An 18,210-nucleotide genomic window follows, 5' to 3' on the forward strand; every position below is an offset into this window, starting at 1 on the left:
CAGGCCGGCCGAGAACCAGCAACAGCTGCACTCCAGAGTTAGGAGCAGAACCCAGCAGGGGAGGGTCCTCCAGGGTGCTGCTTTTCCCATGCCACCCCTGGCCTTTAGGTTCCTGCGGGGACACACAGGTGGCAATTGTAAGGCACCCACATTGGCGAGAGCTAAGGAATAGCCAAGGAGGGGAGAGGACGGCACAGCAGTGCCACCCGGGACAGACTCCACCACCCATCTCAGAGTGCCTGGTTTGCGTCCCACCTCCTTCTCCTCTTCTTCCTTCTTCCTTTCTCCTCCTCTAACCCCTCCCCTCCTTCTCCCCCCTCCTCCTCCTTCCTCCTCTTCCTTCTCCTCCTCCTCTTCCTTCTTCAATTTGTTTATTTGAAAGGCAAAATTCCAGAGACAGAGGCAGAGACAGATCTTCCATCTGCTGGTTCACTCCCGAAATGGCTGAATCAACGGAGGCTGGGCCAGGCTAAAGCCAGGGGCCAGGAGCTTCTTCTGGGTCTCCTACATGGGTGCCAAGGCCCAAGGACTTGGGGCACCCTCAGCTGCTTCCCCAGGTGCATTAGCAGGAAGCTGGCTCAGAAGTGGAGTGACCGGGACTCGAACTGGCAAGTGGCGGCCCAGACGACTAACTGCACCAAAATGTCAGCCCGTCTCCTTCTCATCCCACTTCCTGCTGGGTGCTGGATGAGGGGGACCAGCAGGGCATCCGGGAGTTGTGTGACTGGTGGGGCAATTTTCCTGGCTTCCCACACAGCTGTTGGATCCGCAGCCAGTTCTGGGAAGGCGGCTGCAAAGGATCCTGGGAGACAGCAAGTGTCCTGTGCTGGATACAGTCGGGGAGACAGATGGAGTGGGCTCTTCTCTCTCCACTCCCCCCCCCCAGCCGACTGGCATCCCTGGATGACCCCTGGCCCTGGCAACTGAGAGGGTTGACGGTGGGTGGGTGTCTCTCTGAGCCTGGGGCTGGGTGACAGTGTCTGGGGCACCACGTGGCCCCATAAGAAGGAACAAGTGGAGCACTTGCAAAATCGGGCTGAGGCCCCAACAGTTTCTCCTGCACTTGTCAGTGAGGGGCACGGAACTCTGTGGCCTCAGCTGTGGCCCAGGGCAATCCCCTCCCCCCGCATGCCCCTCCTCCCCCACAGAAACCGGCATGAGTGAGCTGTTGGTCTCACCACAAGGCTGGGCTGGGGGGAGGTAGGTCACAGATGGGGATCAGAAGCATGGCTCCTGCCGGGCAGGAGCAGGAGCGCTTGCACCCTCCCAGGTTTGGGTCCGGGACTGGCCTGATGGAGGGGAGGGACATCACGGGACATTTGGCTCAGAGATAGGAATCTCAGCACAGCAGAGGCCCTGCATGCCGCCTCCACACCCACGTAGTCGGAAGTGGGAAGGGCCCCACGGTGGGGGCAGGGGAAGGGACACCAGGCTCTCACTTCCACCCCACCTGCAAGGCAAAAGGAGGTCTCTAAGCCGGACTGGCTCTCCCATGGAGCCTCCGCCTCCAGGGCCCACCCCCTCAAGGGAATGTGCTCAGGGGCTATGGGGTCATCAATTGCTTCCCTGCCTCCAGCTCTCGGGAGTAGGAGGAGCAGAGAGGGGTTGGAGGACCCAGGAGGAACTCAGCTTCAGGACTAAATAGGGTCAACCCTCTGGGTTCCTGCGAGACTGGGGGCGGGGATTTCTGTCTCGAGCCCCGCCGGATGGGAAGTTGTCCCTACGTTCTTTTCTAGGGAGAAGGTGACGAACGAGCGCAGGGAGGAGATGCCCGCTGGTCCCCAAGGTGGGGGGGGGGGGACGGGATTTGGATTTGGGGATGATGGGAAACCGTACTAAGACCCCATGGAGCGGCTGCCTGGGGAGCTTTGAAGTTCCCCTCTGAGCGAGGAGGAGACCCCGCAGGGCAGCCCGACCCCACCCCACCCTTACTTAATTCGGGACCGATGACGCTGCAAGTCCGGAGAGAAAGCGACGCCCAGAGGAGGACACCCAGGCTGAGGAAATCTCAGGCCGAGAGACGGGCAGGGAGAGGCTCCACCTCCCGCCTCTCCAGAGCCGCCCTGCCCGACAGCAGCTGGGTGGGGTCGGGCGGCTGGCCGTGACTGTGACTCAGGTTTCTGTGGGCAGCCAAGGGCAGCCTGCAGGGAGGAGGCCAGACCGACAGACAGGCCGGCCGGCCGCGGTGTTCACCTCAGCTGTCCTCTCTCCTGGGAAGGGAGGAGGCGCCGGTCACGCTGTGCTGGCCTCCGGGGGGCAAGCTGACCCCTGCTCTCCTCTGGCTCCCACAGCCCCCCACTGCCTTCCCGGGCCAGGCCCTCGGCCCTCAGCCCCTCCTCCAGGGTGTTATGGCAGGAGAGAGCATGGGGTCACCGCCTCCAAGGATGCCTGGGAATGTCTGTGCCAGGGGGACAGGGCATGCGGATGACTGGTCCTGCACTCCAAGGAGGCACTGTCCTCCAACCCCAGCCTGCCTCAGCCTGATGGGCTTGTGTGGGGACCGGCCTGTTGTCATGCAGGCAGCGTGTGACAGAGTCAGGCTACCTGGAAGTGAGGAGAGGGTGCTAGGGAGACCACCCCCTGACCCCGCCCAGCCCCCTCAGAGTTGACTGGCTAAGGATAGATGGCTGGCACTGACACCAGAGGGCTGTGGTCAGGGACTCTGGGACTTCCTCTTCAGCCAGCATGTTCCCCAGGCATTTCTGGGGCCTGTTGGCTGGGCTGTTTTTAGAGGGTGGCTGGAAGGAAAGGAACACACGTTGGCTTTGTGCCTTTTATGCACCCAGGGCTCTGCATCTCTCATCAATCCTCACAACTGGCAGAGCTCTAGCTTGCCTAAGAAGGCGATGCTGGGATTAGAACTCAGCACTGACTAAGGCGCTGCCTGCTGAGCTGTCTTTTCTGGGAACCAGCCACTGTCCCTGTTCTAGCAGAGGGAGGGGGAGAAAGTGACTTGAGCTTTATCCCAAAAACCGGGTATTCCGTCACGAGGCCGCACACAGCTGGTAGGATGCAGGCGCTGGCTGCGTTTGGTGTTTGGGAACAGGTGGAACTTTGAAGAGAAAGTCACTAGCGAAGCGCTTGGCACATAGTAGGTGGGCATTAAATACTTTTAAATAAAAGGAAGATGGATCAGTGTGTGAGATTTTGCTAGTTTGCTGGGACATCCTGGGAGCTTCTGGCGCCGAGTTGCAGCAGTAGAGGAAGAAGCTAGCTAGAAAGGGACTTTCCGAGGCCAACAACGGGCGAGACCGGAATTTGCGGAGCATCTCAGAGCCTGGGGTGCGAGGGCAAAGGAGTGGGTGTGGGCAGTGTGTGAACCGTAGGGGGCTACCGCAAGCTGCGGACGCCACCTAGCGGCTAGAATTCAATCCAGCGCGGCTCGAGCTCTTGGAATCAGTCGCGCGCGAAGCGCTCCGGGAATTGTAGTTGGACGGCGCTAATAGGCCGTACGAGGCTGCTGGGAGTTGTAGTCCGACGCTTGTTGGGCGGGAGCTACTTTTGAGGGCCGGACCACGAATCCCGAGGTGCCCCGCGGCAGGCTGCGCAGGCGCAGTGGGTCAGTGCCGGTTAATCCCGAAGGTTTAGGGCCCGCGGCTGGGTCCGGCTGTGTTTGGTCAGGTCGCTTGTGGTGTTGCTTGGCGTGGTGAGGCGGGGCGGCCGGCACCATGTCGAGGCAGGCGAACCGTGGCACCGAGAGCAAGAAAATGGTAACTTGGGGCGCGTGACCCCGGCGGGTGGGGCTGGATTGGGGCGTCGCGGGAGGAGCGGCTGGAAAGGGAGCTTCGGGAGCGGGGGCCGCCTGCTGGGCCGCCCGGAGGACTGCTGGAGGGGCTCTCCCGGGGAGCTCGGTCGCTGAGACCCCCGCCCCGAGTGCCGCTCTGTGCCGGACCGACAACTACGACCCCGAAAAGTTAGCAGCGGCACACGCTTCCTGCTCTGCTGCCGTGGCTGAGACGCGGGGCCATGCGCTGCACGTAGATTTTAGCTCCTTTAATCCACCAAGCAACCCTCTGGATTTTAGCTCCTTTAATCCACCAAGCAGCCCTCCGAGGTGGAGACCGTTACCACCATTTTAGGGCTCGGTGACTTCTGTAACTTGGCCGGATTTCCTCCTTAGGGAGAGTTAATCATGTGAACCCATGTCTGTCCGACTTCAGAGCCGAGGCTTCAGACTCCTAAGCCGCCCTGGCTCTCACACTGGCATTGTGAGAAATGCTCAGATAGAGCCCTTGCCTTGCACGGAACTTTGTGTTCAGAGCACTGAGAGGTGGACCAGGGTGAGGGGTGCAGAGTACCCCCCTACGGGGTGGGGGGGAGGGGCGACAGCGCTCTCTTCCTGTCGCGGGCACCCGTGCGGGAGGGAGAGTGAACGAGATGACGTTTGCTCCCGAGCTCAGGGGCCCTGCTTCTGGGTGCTCCTTTGTCTTTGGCCTATGCCACCTTGCCCATGCCATCTCTTTGTTTTCGGATTTGAAGTCCGAGTAGCCGCAGTCGCAGGCTGGGCAGGTCCCTGGAGGACTCTGCCCCTGGCCGGGACGAGGGTCAGAAGGGGGCGGCGGGACACCCGCTACTCCAGAGGGGCCTAGGGTGGGGAGCCCTCTGGAGAAGCCGGTGGCAGCTGTGAATCTTTTCCCTGGAGATATTAAGTAGACTCCTACAAACATTCGCTCCTATCTGGGGGGAGTTGTGGGCTCCCTGAAGATACTGTAGGATCGCAGGTTGAGAATTCCTTTTGGGAGGAAGTACTAAGGATTTGAAAGTGGAGTATTTGGCTAGAAAGCAGTGTCATGTGAGGGAAGATGCGAGGACATTGGTTGGAGTTGGGGCTTATTCCATTCGTCACTGATTTCTGTATCTGTGGACGAGCACAGTGTCCCTGCCTTGGAGTAAGGGAGATAGTGTAAAGTGTGAAGGGCTTGGCACATTGTTTCCTCCTCATTTGCCTACAAATAAACAGAGAGAACTTCCTGTTTAGTTTTCCTATCTTACTCTCATTTTGTACCTTTTTATTTTAATTTTTTTAAAGATTTATTTATTTATTTGAAAGAGTTACACAGAGGGAGAAGGAGAGGCAGAGAGAGGGGTCTTCCATCCACTGGTTCACTCCCCAATTGGCCGCAACGGCCGGAGCTGCGCCGATCCAAAGCCAGGAGCCATGAGCTTCTTCCCAATCTCCCACGCAGGTGCAGGGGCCCAAGACCTTGGGCCATCCTCTACTGCTTACCCAGGCCATAGCAGAGAGCTGGATGAAGTGGAGCAGCTGGGACTTGAACCGGTGCCCATATATAGGATTCCGGCACTGCAGGTGGCGGCTTTACCCGCTGTGCCACAGCACTGGCCCCTGTACCTTTTTAAACCTGAAATCAATATTGAAAAAAATTTTTTAATTTGTTTATTTAAAAGTCAGAGTTACAGAGAGAGGAAGAAACTGAGAGAGTGATCTTCCATCTGCTGGTTCATTTCCCAAGTGGCTTCAATGGTCAGGGCATAGCCTGGCTAAAGCCAGGAGCCAGGAGCTTCTTCCCAGTCTCCCATGTGGGTTGCAGGGGCCCAAACACTTAAGCCATCTTCCACTGCTTTTCCCAGGCCATTAGCAATGAATGGGACATGAACCAGTGCAATGGCCACAGCAGCCAGGGCTGAACCAGGTCAAAACCAGGAGCCTGGAACTCTATCCTGATCTCCCATGTGGATGACAGTGGTCCTAGTACTTGGACCATCTACTGCTGCTTTCCCAGGCACATTAGCAGGGAGCTGGATTAGAAGCAGATCAGCCAGGACTCAAACCAGCACTCCAATATGGAGTGCTTGCAGCAACTTAACCCATGGCACCAGCCCCTGTACCATTTCATTTCAAATATTTCTTTGTGAATTGATTATTTACTGTGAAGAACTCTTGTATTTGTTGAGTGAGTGAGATGAAGGTTTAGGTGTATCCCTCATTCAGTTCCTACTGGTGCTACACAGGGCTTGTGACAGGATCCTCTTTGAGGCTACCTGTTTGGTTTTTTTTTGTTTTGTGTGTGGTTTTTTTTTTTTTTTTTTTTTTTTTTTTGGACAGGCAGAGTGGACAGTGAGAGAGACAGAGAGAAAGAGAGAAAGGTCTTCCTTTTCCATTGGTTCATCCCCCAGTGGCCACTGTGGCCGGCGCACCACGCTGATCCAAAGCCAGGAGCCAGGTGCTTCTCCCAGTCTCCCATGCAGGTGCAGGGCCCAAGCACTTGGGCCATCCTCCACTGCACTCCCGGGCCACAGCAGAGAGCTGGACAGGAAGAGGGGCAACCAGGACTAGAACCCAGTGTGTCGGCACTGCAGGTGGAGGATTAGCCTATTGAGCTGCAGCGCTGGCCACCACTTGTTTTTTTGACATGTTCATCATCTCTTTGCAAAGTCTACCCCTCTAACAGTCCTCTTCCCAATAAGCCCAATCGGCTTAAGCTTTCCCATACCTAAGTGGTTAATATGCGTAAATCGTTAATATTCCATGCCAACTAGATCTCTGCTCTTAGTCTGTGCAAACAGAAATAGTCTATTTGTCTAGCAAACTTTCCCTGAGCCCCAGATCTGTGCAGAGCTCTGAGAGGTACTGTGGGAGATGCAGAGATGAAGTCCTAGTCCCTGACCTTGAGCAGCACATACTGAGGGAGCAGAAATGTGCACATCCCAGGGGCCTGTGGTGTAGCACAGTGGTTAAGCCGCGGTGTGTGACACAGGCATCCTATGTCAGTTGGAGTCCCACCTCTCTGCTTCCAATCCAGCTTCCTGCTAATGAGCCTAGGAAGGCAGCGGAGGATGACTCAAGTACTTGGGCCCCTACTACCCATGTGGGACATGGGGATGGAGTTTTTTGGGTTTTTTTTCCCCCTTTGGTGGGCTGGGGATGAAGTTGCTGGCTCCTGGTTTGGCCCCAGCCCAGACCTGGCTGTTGAGGCCATTTGGGAAGTAAACCAGTAGATGGAAGATCTCTTTCTATTCCTCCCATGCTCCGCCTCCCCTTCCCCCACACCATATGTGTGTATCTCTGTCACTCTGCTTTCAAGTAAATATATATTTTGAAAAATGTATACATAGGAGATCTGCACTGTGGCTTAGTGGGTAAGGCCACCGCCTGCATTGCTGGCATCCCATATGGGCACCAGTTCGAGTCCCAAGTCCTGGCTGCTCTACTTGCAAACGAGTTCTCCGCTATGGCCTGGGAAAGCAGTGTCAGATGGCTCAAGTCCTTGGGAGTCCGTGTGGGAGACCAGGAAGAAGCTCCTGGTTCCTGGCTTTGGATCGGCTCAGCTCCGGCCGTTTCGGCCATTTGGGGAGTGAACCAGCAGATGGAAGACCTCTCTTTCTCTGACTCTGCCTCTTTGTAACTCTGCCTTTCAAATAAATAAATAAATAAATCTTTTTTAAAACATGTATACATTGTAGTGGTATGAATATTTTCTGGGACTGAGTGCTGGTGTCACTGCTTATTCGCTGCGTGGCCTTGGACACAAGTTTGTGCATTGTTCTAAGCATCAATCACCATTGTGGTTCTTTAATTAATAAAATGGATAATAATAGTACCATATCATAGGGCTGTTCTGAGGATTCCTGTAGAGAATGCCTGGAAAGCTAGCAGCATGACTGCACCGGGAGCACGGCTGGCAGTGCCAGCTAGCATACTTGTTACCGTCCTCTGTGTGATGGTTGGTTCTGGAATCCATGGATGAGGAGACTTGCCATTCCTGTGTGGTCTGTTACTGGCGACCCAGTCCCAGTGTCTAGAGCCACTACTGCAGCAGCAGCTGTGTAGTGTCTGTGCAGGAGAGGTGAGGTGGGAGCGCTAGGTCCAGTCTTGTCACTGAGCCTCCTGTCCAGTGCTGGATTCCCACTTGAGAGCTTGGGCTCTGAGGTCACCCTCAAAGGGGCTGTCGCCGTTTTGTCTGGTGCACTAACCGGAAGGCCTGGAAACCATCAAGGGGTGGCTCACCTGAGAGTGGGCTTGGCTTGAGCTGCTCTGCTCAGGTTGTGTCTGAAGTACTAGTGGAAGATCATGTTGCCAAAACTGCCTGAGTTTTGGTGGTTTCTTATCTGTATAGCATCTTCAAGTCTGTTATCTCAGTAGCTCCTCCCAGCAAGCCTGTGAGCTCCAGGACAGATTCTCCTGTTACTGTTTGGTGTGAGATTGAGGATTAGCAAAGTGAAATGATTTGCCTGGGTTCTCACAGCTGTGGAGTGGCATAATGAGACTCAGAATCAGGTCTTACCATAAACCCAGTTTTCTTTCTGAATGCCTTGTTAATTGTTACAAAACTCTTAATATAGATTCCAAATTTCCCTCCTTGTTGCTCGCCCTCTTCAATCCTAGTTCAGCGTGCCTTTGTGCAGCAAGTTAAGCTGCCCCTCAAGATGCCCTCATCCCATATCGAGTGCCTGGTGTCCCAGCTGTTCCACACTTCTGATCCAGCTTCTTGCTTCTAGGCCTGGGAGGCAGCAGGTGATGGCCTTGGGTCCCTGCCACCCGTATGGCAGACCGAGAGTGGATTCTAGGCTCCTGGTTTTGGTCTGGCACAGCTCTGGCTTTTGACAGCATTTGAGGAGTGAAACAGTAGATGAAGATCTCCGCCTCTGTCACTCTGCCTTCCAAATAAATAAATCTTAACAAACAAACAAACAAACAATAGCCATAATTCTTGAGTTCTTACGGTGCAGCAGGTGTTCTGTGATGTAACATCACCTCATTGGCATTGCATAGTAACTCTGGAGAGTAGAAAATATTGTCAACATTTTGCAGTTGGAAAAACTGACATTCAGGGAGATTAAGCAGTGTTCAGGATGACAAAGCTTTTTTATAGGGCAGCGTCCAGCCTTAAGAAGCCTGTTGTGTCTCAGTTCCTTAGCCTGTCATCCGTAAAATGCGGGTAGATGATGTTTGTTCTGCTAGCCTCTCATGGTGGTTGTGAGGGTTTGTGCAGGCATTCTGAAAGTTTCATAACTACTAGCGACCATTGTTAATATTAAATCTAATTAGAGCAGTCTGAAAATAGAACTGTCACGGAAGACATTTGTGTCGCTGTGGGTAGAGGGATTGTTGTGTTTATGTTCAGGGAAGAAATTGGACTTGTGAAAGTAGCTGACCTTTGTGGGCCCAAGGGAATTTTTGTTATAAGGATGAGAAGGGCCCAAACCCCAGATCTTCAGTCTTGGGGAACTTCCACCTACTTCTGACTTCCTCTTCCGATTCTCTGCTGTTCATCTCTAAGGATCCTGGTCTCCCAGCTGTTTCTCAGACATGCTGGGGGTTTGCCCACCTCAAGATCTTTACAATCACCTGCCTGGAATTTTTTTAAAAAGATTTATTTGTGGGACCAGCGCAATGGGTTAACGCCCTGGCCTGAAGCACCGACATCCCATATGGGCATTGGTTCAAAACCTGGCTGCTCCACTTCTGATCCAGCTCTCTGCTATGGCCTGGGAAAGCAGAAGAAGATGGCCCAAGCCCTTGAGCCCCTGCACCCACACGAGAGACCCAGAAGAAGCTCCTGGCTCCCGGCTTCGGATTGGCGCAGCTCTGGCCGTTGTGGCCAATTGGGGAGTGATCCATTGGATGGAAGACTTCTTTCTCTCTCTGCCTCTCCTCTCTCTGTGTAACTCTGACTTTCAAATAAATAAATAAATCTTAAAAAAAGTTATTTGTTATTTGAAAGGCAGAGTTACAGAGAAGCAGAGGCGGGGGTGGAGGGAGTGTCCCAGATGGCTGCAATGGCCGGGGCTGGTCCAGGCTGAAGCTAGGAGCCAGGAGCTTCCTCTGGGTCTTCCACATGGATGCAGGGGCCCAAGGACTTGGACCATCCTCCACTGCTTTCCCAGGCTTCATAGCGGGGAACTGGATCAGATGTGGAGCAGCCGGGACTTGAACTGGTGCCCATATGGGGTGCTGAAACCACAGGTTGGGGCTTTACCCACTATGCCTCAGCGCCGGGCCCTGCCTACAGTTTTTTCGCCCAGATACTTCATGGCTTACTCTTAGCTCAAATATTACCTTAAAGAGACTTGCCCCATTTAAAGTTAACTCTCTCCCCTAATACACACACACATAAATACTCCTTAATTTTCTACAATGTTTGCTTTTTATCCATAGCACTTAACCACAGTCTAGCAAATGAGCTATTTTACTTACTTGACTGTATTGTCTACCTCCTATTATTCTGGTACATAGTAAATGTTGAATAAATGATTTTTTTTCTGCACTGTAGCCCCACTCCTATTTTCAGAGTGTGAAGTCCTTTAATTTATATATTTATAACACTCATTGTTCCAAATAGGCTTGGTTCATAACTTTTTAAATTCTTTTTAAAAACAATGTATTTTTATTTGAGAGGTAGAGTTACAGACAGAGAGGAAGAGACAGAGAGAAAGATCTTCCATCCACTGGTTCATTTCCTAAATGGCTGCAATAACCAGAGCTGGGCCAATCTGAAGCCAGGAGCCAGGAGCTTTATCTGGGTCTCCCACGTGGGCACAGGGGCCCAAGCACTTGGGCCATTTTCACTGCTTTCCCAGGCCATAAGCAGAAAGCTGGATTGGAAGAGGAGCAGCTGGGACACGAACTAGCACCCATATGGAATGCTGGTGCTACAGGTGGAGGCTTAGCCTACTATGCCACAATGCCAGCCCCTTGATTCATAATTGAAGGTGGAGAGACTTACAAATTAAGAGAGAGTGTGAAAAGCCTGGGGCAGGGATTTCATTGCCAATTCTCAGGCACACTGATTCTGTGACCTGACAGATTGGCCCAGGACTTTTCTTATGAGTAGCCTGGGGGCAGCTTCATGCATAGCGTGCTTGATGGCATCATGGTTTGCAAGTTACTTGGTATCATGGTGGGCTGGGGCCCTTGGAGTCTCCAGCCAAGGACTCATTAATAATGGAAGGGAAGCACTCCTGTTAATGCAGTGGTGTCAACTCTCTGGCCTGGTAACTGCTGGATTGTCTCCATCCATTCATGCCCAAGCCGTTCTAGTGCCAAGCCCTTGACTACTGAAAAATCATTCCTCTTCTTAATAGCTTCTCTTTAATGGTCAGGTTTGGTAAATGGTCTCTTGGTGACACCCTGATCCGACTATTTTAGTTGAGTGCATGGAGCTTCCCGATCCCAAAGTAGATGTTCTTAGACTCTAGGGCAAGCAAGGTGTGTGTTTTTCTTTCTTTTTCTATCTTTTTTTTTTTTTAATTTTTAGGATTTTGGCTTTTTTCTGTTTTTGTTTTTATTGAGGGGGCTTATTAATATTGCAATTGTGGGGAACACTGGATAAAATGAACAGTGGCTTAGAAACCTTTAATTTTTTTTTTACTCCCAAATCACTGTTGATAATAATTAGCTTCTTTGGGGTCAGCATTGTGGCAGTGGGTAAAACTGCCACCTGAAATACTGGCATCCCATATAGGCACCAGTTTGAGTCTCAGCTGCTCTACTTCCAATCCAGCTCCCTGCTAATGTGACTGGGAAAGCAGCAGAGGATGGCCCAAGTGCTTAGGCCCCTAAACCCATGTGGGAGACCTAGATGAAGCTCCTGGGTCCTGGCTTCAGCCTGCCCCCACCTTGGCCATTGCAGCCATTTGGGGAATGAACTAGTAGATGGAAGATCTGTTCTCTTTCTCTGTGTGTGTCTCCCCCAGCCTCTCAAACTCTGCCTTTCGAATAAATAAATAAATCTTAAAAAAAAAAATAATTTGCTGTTTGTCCTTGGACAAATTATTGAACCATTCCGGGTCTCAGTTTCCTTACCTCTGAAGTAGAGACAGAGATCTTCCATCCACTGGTTTACTCCCCAAATGGCCGTAACAGCTGCAGGTGGGCCGATCTGAAGCTAGGAGTCAGGAGCTTCCTCTGGGTCTCCCAAGCACTTGAGCCATCTTCACTGCTTTCCCAGGCACATTAGCAGGGAGCTAGATTGGAGTGGAGCAGCCGAAGAGTCAAACTGGTGCCCATATGGGATGCTGGCACTGCAGAGAGAGCTTATCCACTGCACTACAGCACCGGCCCCGAGGCTAGTTTGTTAATGTCTGCCTCAGGTCTGTCTTCCACAGAAGCTGGTGAACGACTGGGCTTCCCTGCCAGACCCTGCTGATTCAAGCTTGGTCTTGTCAGCTGTGGTGGAGACTTGGGATGGCGGAAGCCCACCCTGATGTGTTGGAAGAATGGCTGCTCGGTGCTTGAGGTTCTGTGTTCAGTGTTTTTGTAGTGGGTCTGGCTACCGCCCTGCCACGTGGTCCTTGGGGCCATATTCCCTGGCCGCTCCAGTGGGTGATGGTCCCTGCAGACCCAGGTACCCTTCCTTTGAAGCCTGGCAAGTTGCATCACAGCTGGTCCAGGCTGCATCACCTTTGCATGGCTTGTCTTGACCATCTGTTGTATCTCCTTTAGAGCTCGGAGCTCTTCACCCTGACCTATGGAGCTCTGGTCACCCAACTGTGCAAGGACTATGAAAACGATGAAGATGTGAATAAACAGCTGGACAAAATGTGAGTGCGCTTCTTGACCAGAGACAGGAAGGGGCCCCGCATGACACTGGTCTACGTTTCCTTTAGAGCCGGGAACAGGGTCCTGCCTCCCAAAGCCAGTGTTGCAGTGCAGTTTCCTCTGAGTTCCCTCACTGGGGTGTTGTCAGATTATCCTCATTTTCCCTTAGCCACCCGAACAGCCTATGTTCAGACATTCGACCTTCAGATCTCATGATAGTCTGTTCTCTGTTTTCCAGGGGCTATAACATTGGCGTCCGACTGATAGAAGATTTCTTGGCACGGTCAAATGTCGGGAGGTGCCATGACTTTCGGGAAACTGCGGATGTCATTGCCAAGGTCATTATCCTAGGCCACCTGGTCATGGTCATGCTAAAGGACTCTCACTGGGAAGCACTGCTTACCACTTCCCAGCTCCCTTCGAGAGGCCCATAGTCTCCCAGAAGACTGGTTAGACAGTTGTTTGGGCCACAAGAAACCTTCCAAGTGGTTTGGGAATAGCACAGATAATGAAAAAGGAAAGGAGGGTCGGGATAATGGCTGTAGATTCAGGTACCAGTGAAATCGAAGGCAGATCTTCCCTGAAGGTGTAGCAGAGGATCCTGGGGTTAAGAATACAGTCTCTTGGGCTGGCGCTGTGGCTCACTTGGTTAATCCTCTACCTGCGGTGCGGGCATCCCATATGGACACCGGGTTCTAGTCCCTATTGCTCCTCTTCCAGTCCAGCTCTCTGTGCCCGGGAGGGCAGTGGAGGGTGGCCCAAGTGTTTGGGCCCCTGCATCTGCATGGGAGACCAGGAGGAAGCACCTGGCTCCTGGCTTCGAATCGGCACAGCGCCAGTCATAACGGCCATTTAGGGAGCAAACCAACGTAGGGAGGACCTTTGTCTCTGTCTTTTTCTCTCACTGTCTATAACTCTACCTGTCAAATAAAAAGAAAAGAAAAAAAAAAAAAAATAAAGACTCTGGCCTCAGCCAAACTTGACTTCAAATTCTGGCTCCAGTACTGACAAGTTCTGGCTGCTGAGTGCAGGGACTTTAACTTAGCTGCTGTCAAGAGGTGAGCGCCCCTTTCCACTGAGAAGCATCAGCACATGGGAGCTGGTGCTTACAGGATGCTTTGAAGGAGAGGAATGTGGAGTTAGGCGCTAATGCTTCTCCTTTTTTTTTTTTTTTTTTTTTTTTTTGACAGGCAGAGTGGACAGTGAGAGAGAGAGACAGAGAGAAAGGTCTTCCTTTGCCGTTGGTTCACCCTCCAATGGCCGCCGCGGCCAGCGCACTGCGCTGATCCGATGGCAGGAGCCAGGAGCCAGGTGCTTTTCCTGGTCTCCCATGGGGTGCAGGACCCAAGCACCTGGGCCATCCTCCAACTGCACTCCTGGGCCACAGCAGAGGGCTGGCCTGGAAGAGGGGCAACCGGGAAAGAATCCGGCGCCCCGACCGGGACTAGAACCCGGAGTGCCGGCGCCGCTAGGCGGAGGGTTAGCCTAGTGAGCCGCGGCGCCGGCCTAATGCTTCTCCTTTTTGCTCTGAATACTTGAAGCTTCATTGTCTTGCAGAGAGTATGGTTGTGTTCCTAAGCCACTTATTTGCTCTGCCAGTCCTGTGCCCTGCCCCATGGAGCAGCCCCTGCTGTTCTTCCCCATGGTGCTGCTCTGTGTCCCCTGACAGGTGGCGTTCAAGATGTACTTGGGCATCACTCCAAGCATCACTAATTGGAGCCCAGCTGGTGACGAATTCTCCCTCATTTTGGAAAATAACCCCTTGGTGGACTTTGTGGAACTTCCTGATAACCACTCATCCCTTATTTATTCTAACCTTTTGTGTGGGGTGTTGCGAGGAGCCTTAGAGATGGTGAGTGAAACTCTTTATCCTCTGGGATACCTGGAATGTAGTAGTTGGGGCTTGATAAACATTTGGGCGAATGAGAGAAAAGAACGGCCTCGGGGGAGGGGCCGGTATTGTGGTGCAGTGGTTTGAGGCACCACTCAGAACACCTGCTACTCAGCTTCTGATCCAGCTTCCTGCTGATCATCTGAGAAGGCAGCAGAAGAGAGCTCCAGTACTCGGGTCCATGCCACCCTCGTGGGAGACCAGTCTTTGTTTAAAAAGAAAGACCTTTGGCTCCCCCAGTGCTTTGCCGCCTGAGATGGGATCCAAGGTTAGACTGGATGCTGATGCCGGGTGACGACCCCTCACCCCCACGTGGATGGCTGGGCAGGGCGCCGCCAGCCTCCGCAGCCTAGAACACCCATTTCCAGGTCTTCATTCTGGCCCCCATGGGTGACAGCTTCATTCTGAAGTTCCCCCATGGGTCGAGGGCTCTGTCTTCTGCAGGGGAGTATCACAACTGGCAGTCCGGGCCCTGTGGAAGGCAGACACCTTTGTGGCTGCTCTTGGTCTGCAAGTCTCCGCTCCATCCCCAGGCTGTGGCTAGGCAGCTGCCCCTTCATTTTTCCACTCTTCCGCAGGTCCAGATGGCTGTGGAGGCCAAGTTTGTCCAGGATACCCTGAAAGGAGACAGTGTGACAGAAATCCGGATGAGGTTCATCAGGCGGATTGAGGACAATCTCCCAGCTGGCGAGGAGTGACCGTCACAGAACTCGAGGGTGGCCAGCAGGAGCACTTGCTGGAGTCAGAACGCCTCCGCGCTCCCTCTGCCCTCCAGAGCTAGGGACTCTTTCACGTGGATGTTGTGTCTTCTCACCTTGTTTCCATTCTCCGTGCCGAGAGAGCAGATGGCGGTAGAGTCCGTTTACCCCACAGATGTGCGTGTTCAGGAGGGAAACCCTTTGCTCCCGTTCCTTCAGAGGGGCCAGATGTAGTCATCCTTGGCTGGACTGGAAAGAGCTCAAGCCGTGTAACATTCCCGTGGAAAGTGTCCCAAGCAAAGCCAAGTCCTCTTTGACCCCGTAAAGAGGCCAGGCCGACACATCTATTCCTGGGCCTTCTGAAGGCCATTGGCAGATGGCTGTTGGGAACCTGGGGCTGACGTGCCGGGAGGGGCTGGGTGGGAATTTCTAGCTGTATGTGACGCGATGCAGCGCTCGCCAGGAAACGAGAGCCGGTCATGCCAGAAACGCTGACTTCTGGGAAGCCACCCAGATCTCATTCCTCCCTGCTTTTTGGAGGCAACATCTCCTCTTTTTACAGAGGGTCCATCCTTTTTTCTTACAGATTCTTCAATAAAGACACATTCTTGAGTGAAATCCCTATCATGTCCTGTTTCCTTCTCAGCCCCGGGAGCTTGGACTGCAAGGACCGTACAGACCTGGTGTTGGGGTGCCCTTTACTGAGTGCGTCTTGTGCGTTCCCTTCGCGCACTCTGAAGTGGCCATAAGTCCCCCAGTATCACAGGCCAGTGAGTGGGGTCACAGGGTTCAGAGCTGGGCCGCACTCCAAGCCCATGCTTTTGCTGCTGCCCTCTGATGCCTACTTAGCACTTTGCCCGGGGCAGTGGAGCAGGCCAGCAGCTCCCTCTCCTGGGCTCACAGAGCTTGGGACAGCTTTTAAAGGGAAGCAGTGGCGGTTGTGTCACAACCATGTGTTAGTACTGGTCTTGGCGACAACGTAGGAGCTGAAGTCCCCACACTCAGGGACCGTGTGCCCTTGCCAAGGTTAGTGGGCAGGCCAGAGATGCGGGGTGTCAGTTACAGATGCAGTATGATTGGCGTGGGCCAGGTCCGGGACTCCAGTCAGACAGGGCAGGATGCAGAGCGCGATTTAGCTCCCCAGGAGGAAGCATGGGCACGTTCATGTCCCAGGTAGAGGGACACTCGTCTTCCCTCTGGCCCCATCCTTCTCCAAGCCTCCATCCGCTCCATGTAGATTTGGGCCCTGAGGCAGACTCTACTTTGGTCAGCTGTATGCTAGCCCTTAGTGTTGTGCTCTGTGCAGCCACGCCAGAGTGAGTGAGTGAGCGAGCGATTGAGGGCAGGAGTGCCGGGACCTGGATACAGAAAGCTCTGTGTCGGGTCTGGACGCTGCCACAATTGCGCTGCCTTCCCCCAGTGCCACAGCCTACTTTGTATTTGTAGCAGCCTTTTGTATGACATGAGGTTTGATAGTTCCTGCCCAGAGGTGAATGTGGCCAAGTTGACGGGGTTGGTGAACCGTGGGAACAAGGCTTCCTTAGTGGCTTTTCCCACATAGGGCCCCACAGTTGAGTGATGGGCACCCAGGGGTGGGGGAGGGAGAGGTCTGGGGGCTGTGGAGCTGATGGGAGTATCACCTCATTATCTTCCCAACTGAACCAAGTGTGCAGGCCCTAGCAACCTAATTTTCTGCCTATGCTGCCAGTCCTCTTGGGGAGTCAGTTGGTAGACAGCCCTCTGCTGAAGTAGACCCGTGGCCAGGCTGGAGCCCGTTCTCCCTGAAGAACCAGGGGACTCCCTAGCAAGATGGGGCAGGCTCACCTGGCTCAGTGGGAGTTTCCAGTGAGCCTGACAGGTGGCCTCAGGCCCTGGGGCTCGGGGAAGAAAGGTCTTGCTCTTTGGCCTTTGGCCACCAGGGGTCTCCAGACCACCACTTACTATCTCAGGGAGTGACCATTGGCCCCTTGATTTTCAGAATTTGCTGGAAGATGCACCTGACAGTGATTCTGAGAGTCTGGTCCGAACCTGGATGTGCCCCCACTCCCTGCCATGGGACCTGAGAGCAAAGCTTTGGGGGCTGCCGGGTTGAGTGGCTACGTGTTCGCCCCGGGGCACTGACACGGGCCTCTTCCGTCATACAGACCAACTCCGTGTCCTCCCCTGGCCAGCCCTGGCTCCCTCAGTGCAGTCCACAGCACCGGGCCGCGTTTCCCCCTTGCCGGAGTTGCCTTCCTGCCCCACACCAGGGAGATTTCCATATTCAATTCTAGCTCCTGGGCGGTTGGCCTCCCCTACATTCATCCTGGGCATCCAGGTCCCAAAAGTGGGTGGCAGCACAGGCCCTGGGAGCAGAAATTGCATTAAGTCAAATTAAAATAGTCTCCTAACAAGTAGTTCATTGTGGCTGGCGGGGGCGGGGGTGCGGGGAAAGCGTCCTCCTGTCCGCCCAGAGCTTAAGTGCTACCATGTGCTGTTCCCTGGGAGCCAGAGAGCTGGTGGGAGGGGAGGGAGTGGAGAGTGGCGGCAGGCGAGGAGCCGTGCTGCTGCCGATCCCAGCCTTTGATGTGGGGCCAGGCCTGACCCCAGGACAGCAGCAGCCACTGCCAGGAGAGCCATAGGATGCAGCGCATTCCTGGGGGCAATTCACACTCTGGCAGGAGGAGAGGGGAAAGTTTCTACCGTGGGGAAGGGGGTGGTGTCCTGAGGAACAACGGAGGGAGCCAAGGTACAGTGCAGACCCTCCTGCTACCGCCTGGCTCCCTTACTCAGAGGCCGCCTCCTCCAGGAAGCCTTCTTTGCTGGATCCCAGAGCTGGCAGAGGAGCAGCCCCCCTCCCGCCCCCACCACTCACATGGGCTGGCCCAGGTGATACAGGGAAGCAGCTGCTCCCTCATGGCTCTGGGGACCTGGGCTGGCTGAAGTAGGCTGGGGAAGGCAGGAGGACGGTGCGCATGGGCAGGAGGGCGCCAGCGAGTGCAGACAGATGTTATTGAGGCCCAGTAGCCGGTATTGATGGAGGAGTGGCTGAGCCTTCCCCTGTATTTCTCATTAAGCCTTCACAAGGGTGCTCTCACCGATTTGTAGATGAGACATTGAGGTGTGCCGGCCACAAGGGGGCA

General features: G+C 54.0%; 1 protein-coding gene across 1 annotated transcript; it reads left to right on the top strand.

Annotated features, from left to right (window-relative positions):
- The first annotated feature begins 3,557 nt into the window (after positions 1-3,557).
- TRAPPC3 (trafficking protein particle complex subunit 3) lies at positions 3,558-15,706 on the top strand. The gene is made up of 5 exons (XM_002720685.6): positions 3,558-3,710; positions 12,404-12,501; positions 12,738-12,837; positions 14,169-14,351; positions 14,969-15,706. The coding sequence occupies exons 1-5, from the start codon at positions 3,669-3,671 to the stop codon at positions 15,086-15,088; spliced, it is 543 nt and encodes a 180-aa protein (XP_002720731.1). The 5' UTR covers positions 3,558-3,668; the 3' UTR covers positions 15,089-15,706.
- Positions 15,707-18,210: the final 2,504 nt, after the last annotated feature.

The sequence above is a fragment of the Oryctolagus cuniculus genome, chromosome 7 (assembly GCF_051225735.1).
Source record: "Oryctolagus cuniculus isolate XC-2025 breed Fujian yellow rabbit chromosome 7, ASM5122573v1, whole genome shotgun sequence".
NCBI lineage: Eukaryota > Metazoa > Chordata > Mammalia > Lagomorpha > Leporidae > Oryctolagus > Oryctolagus cuniculus.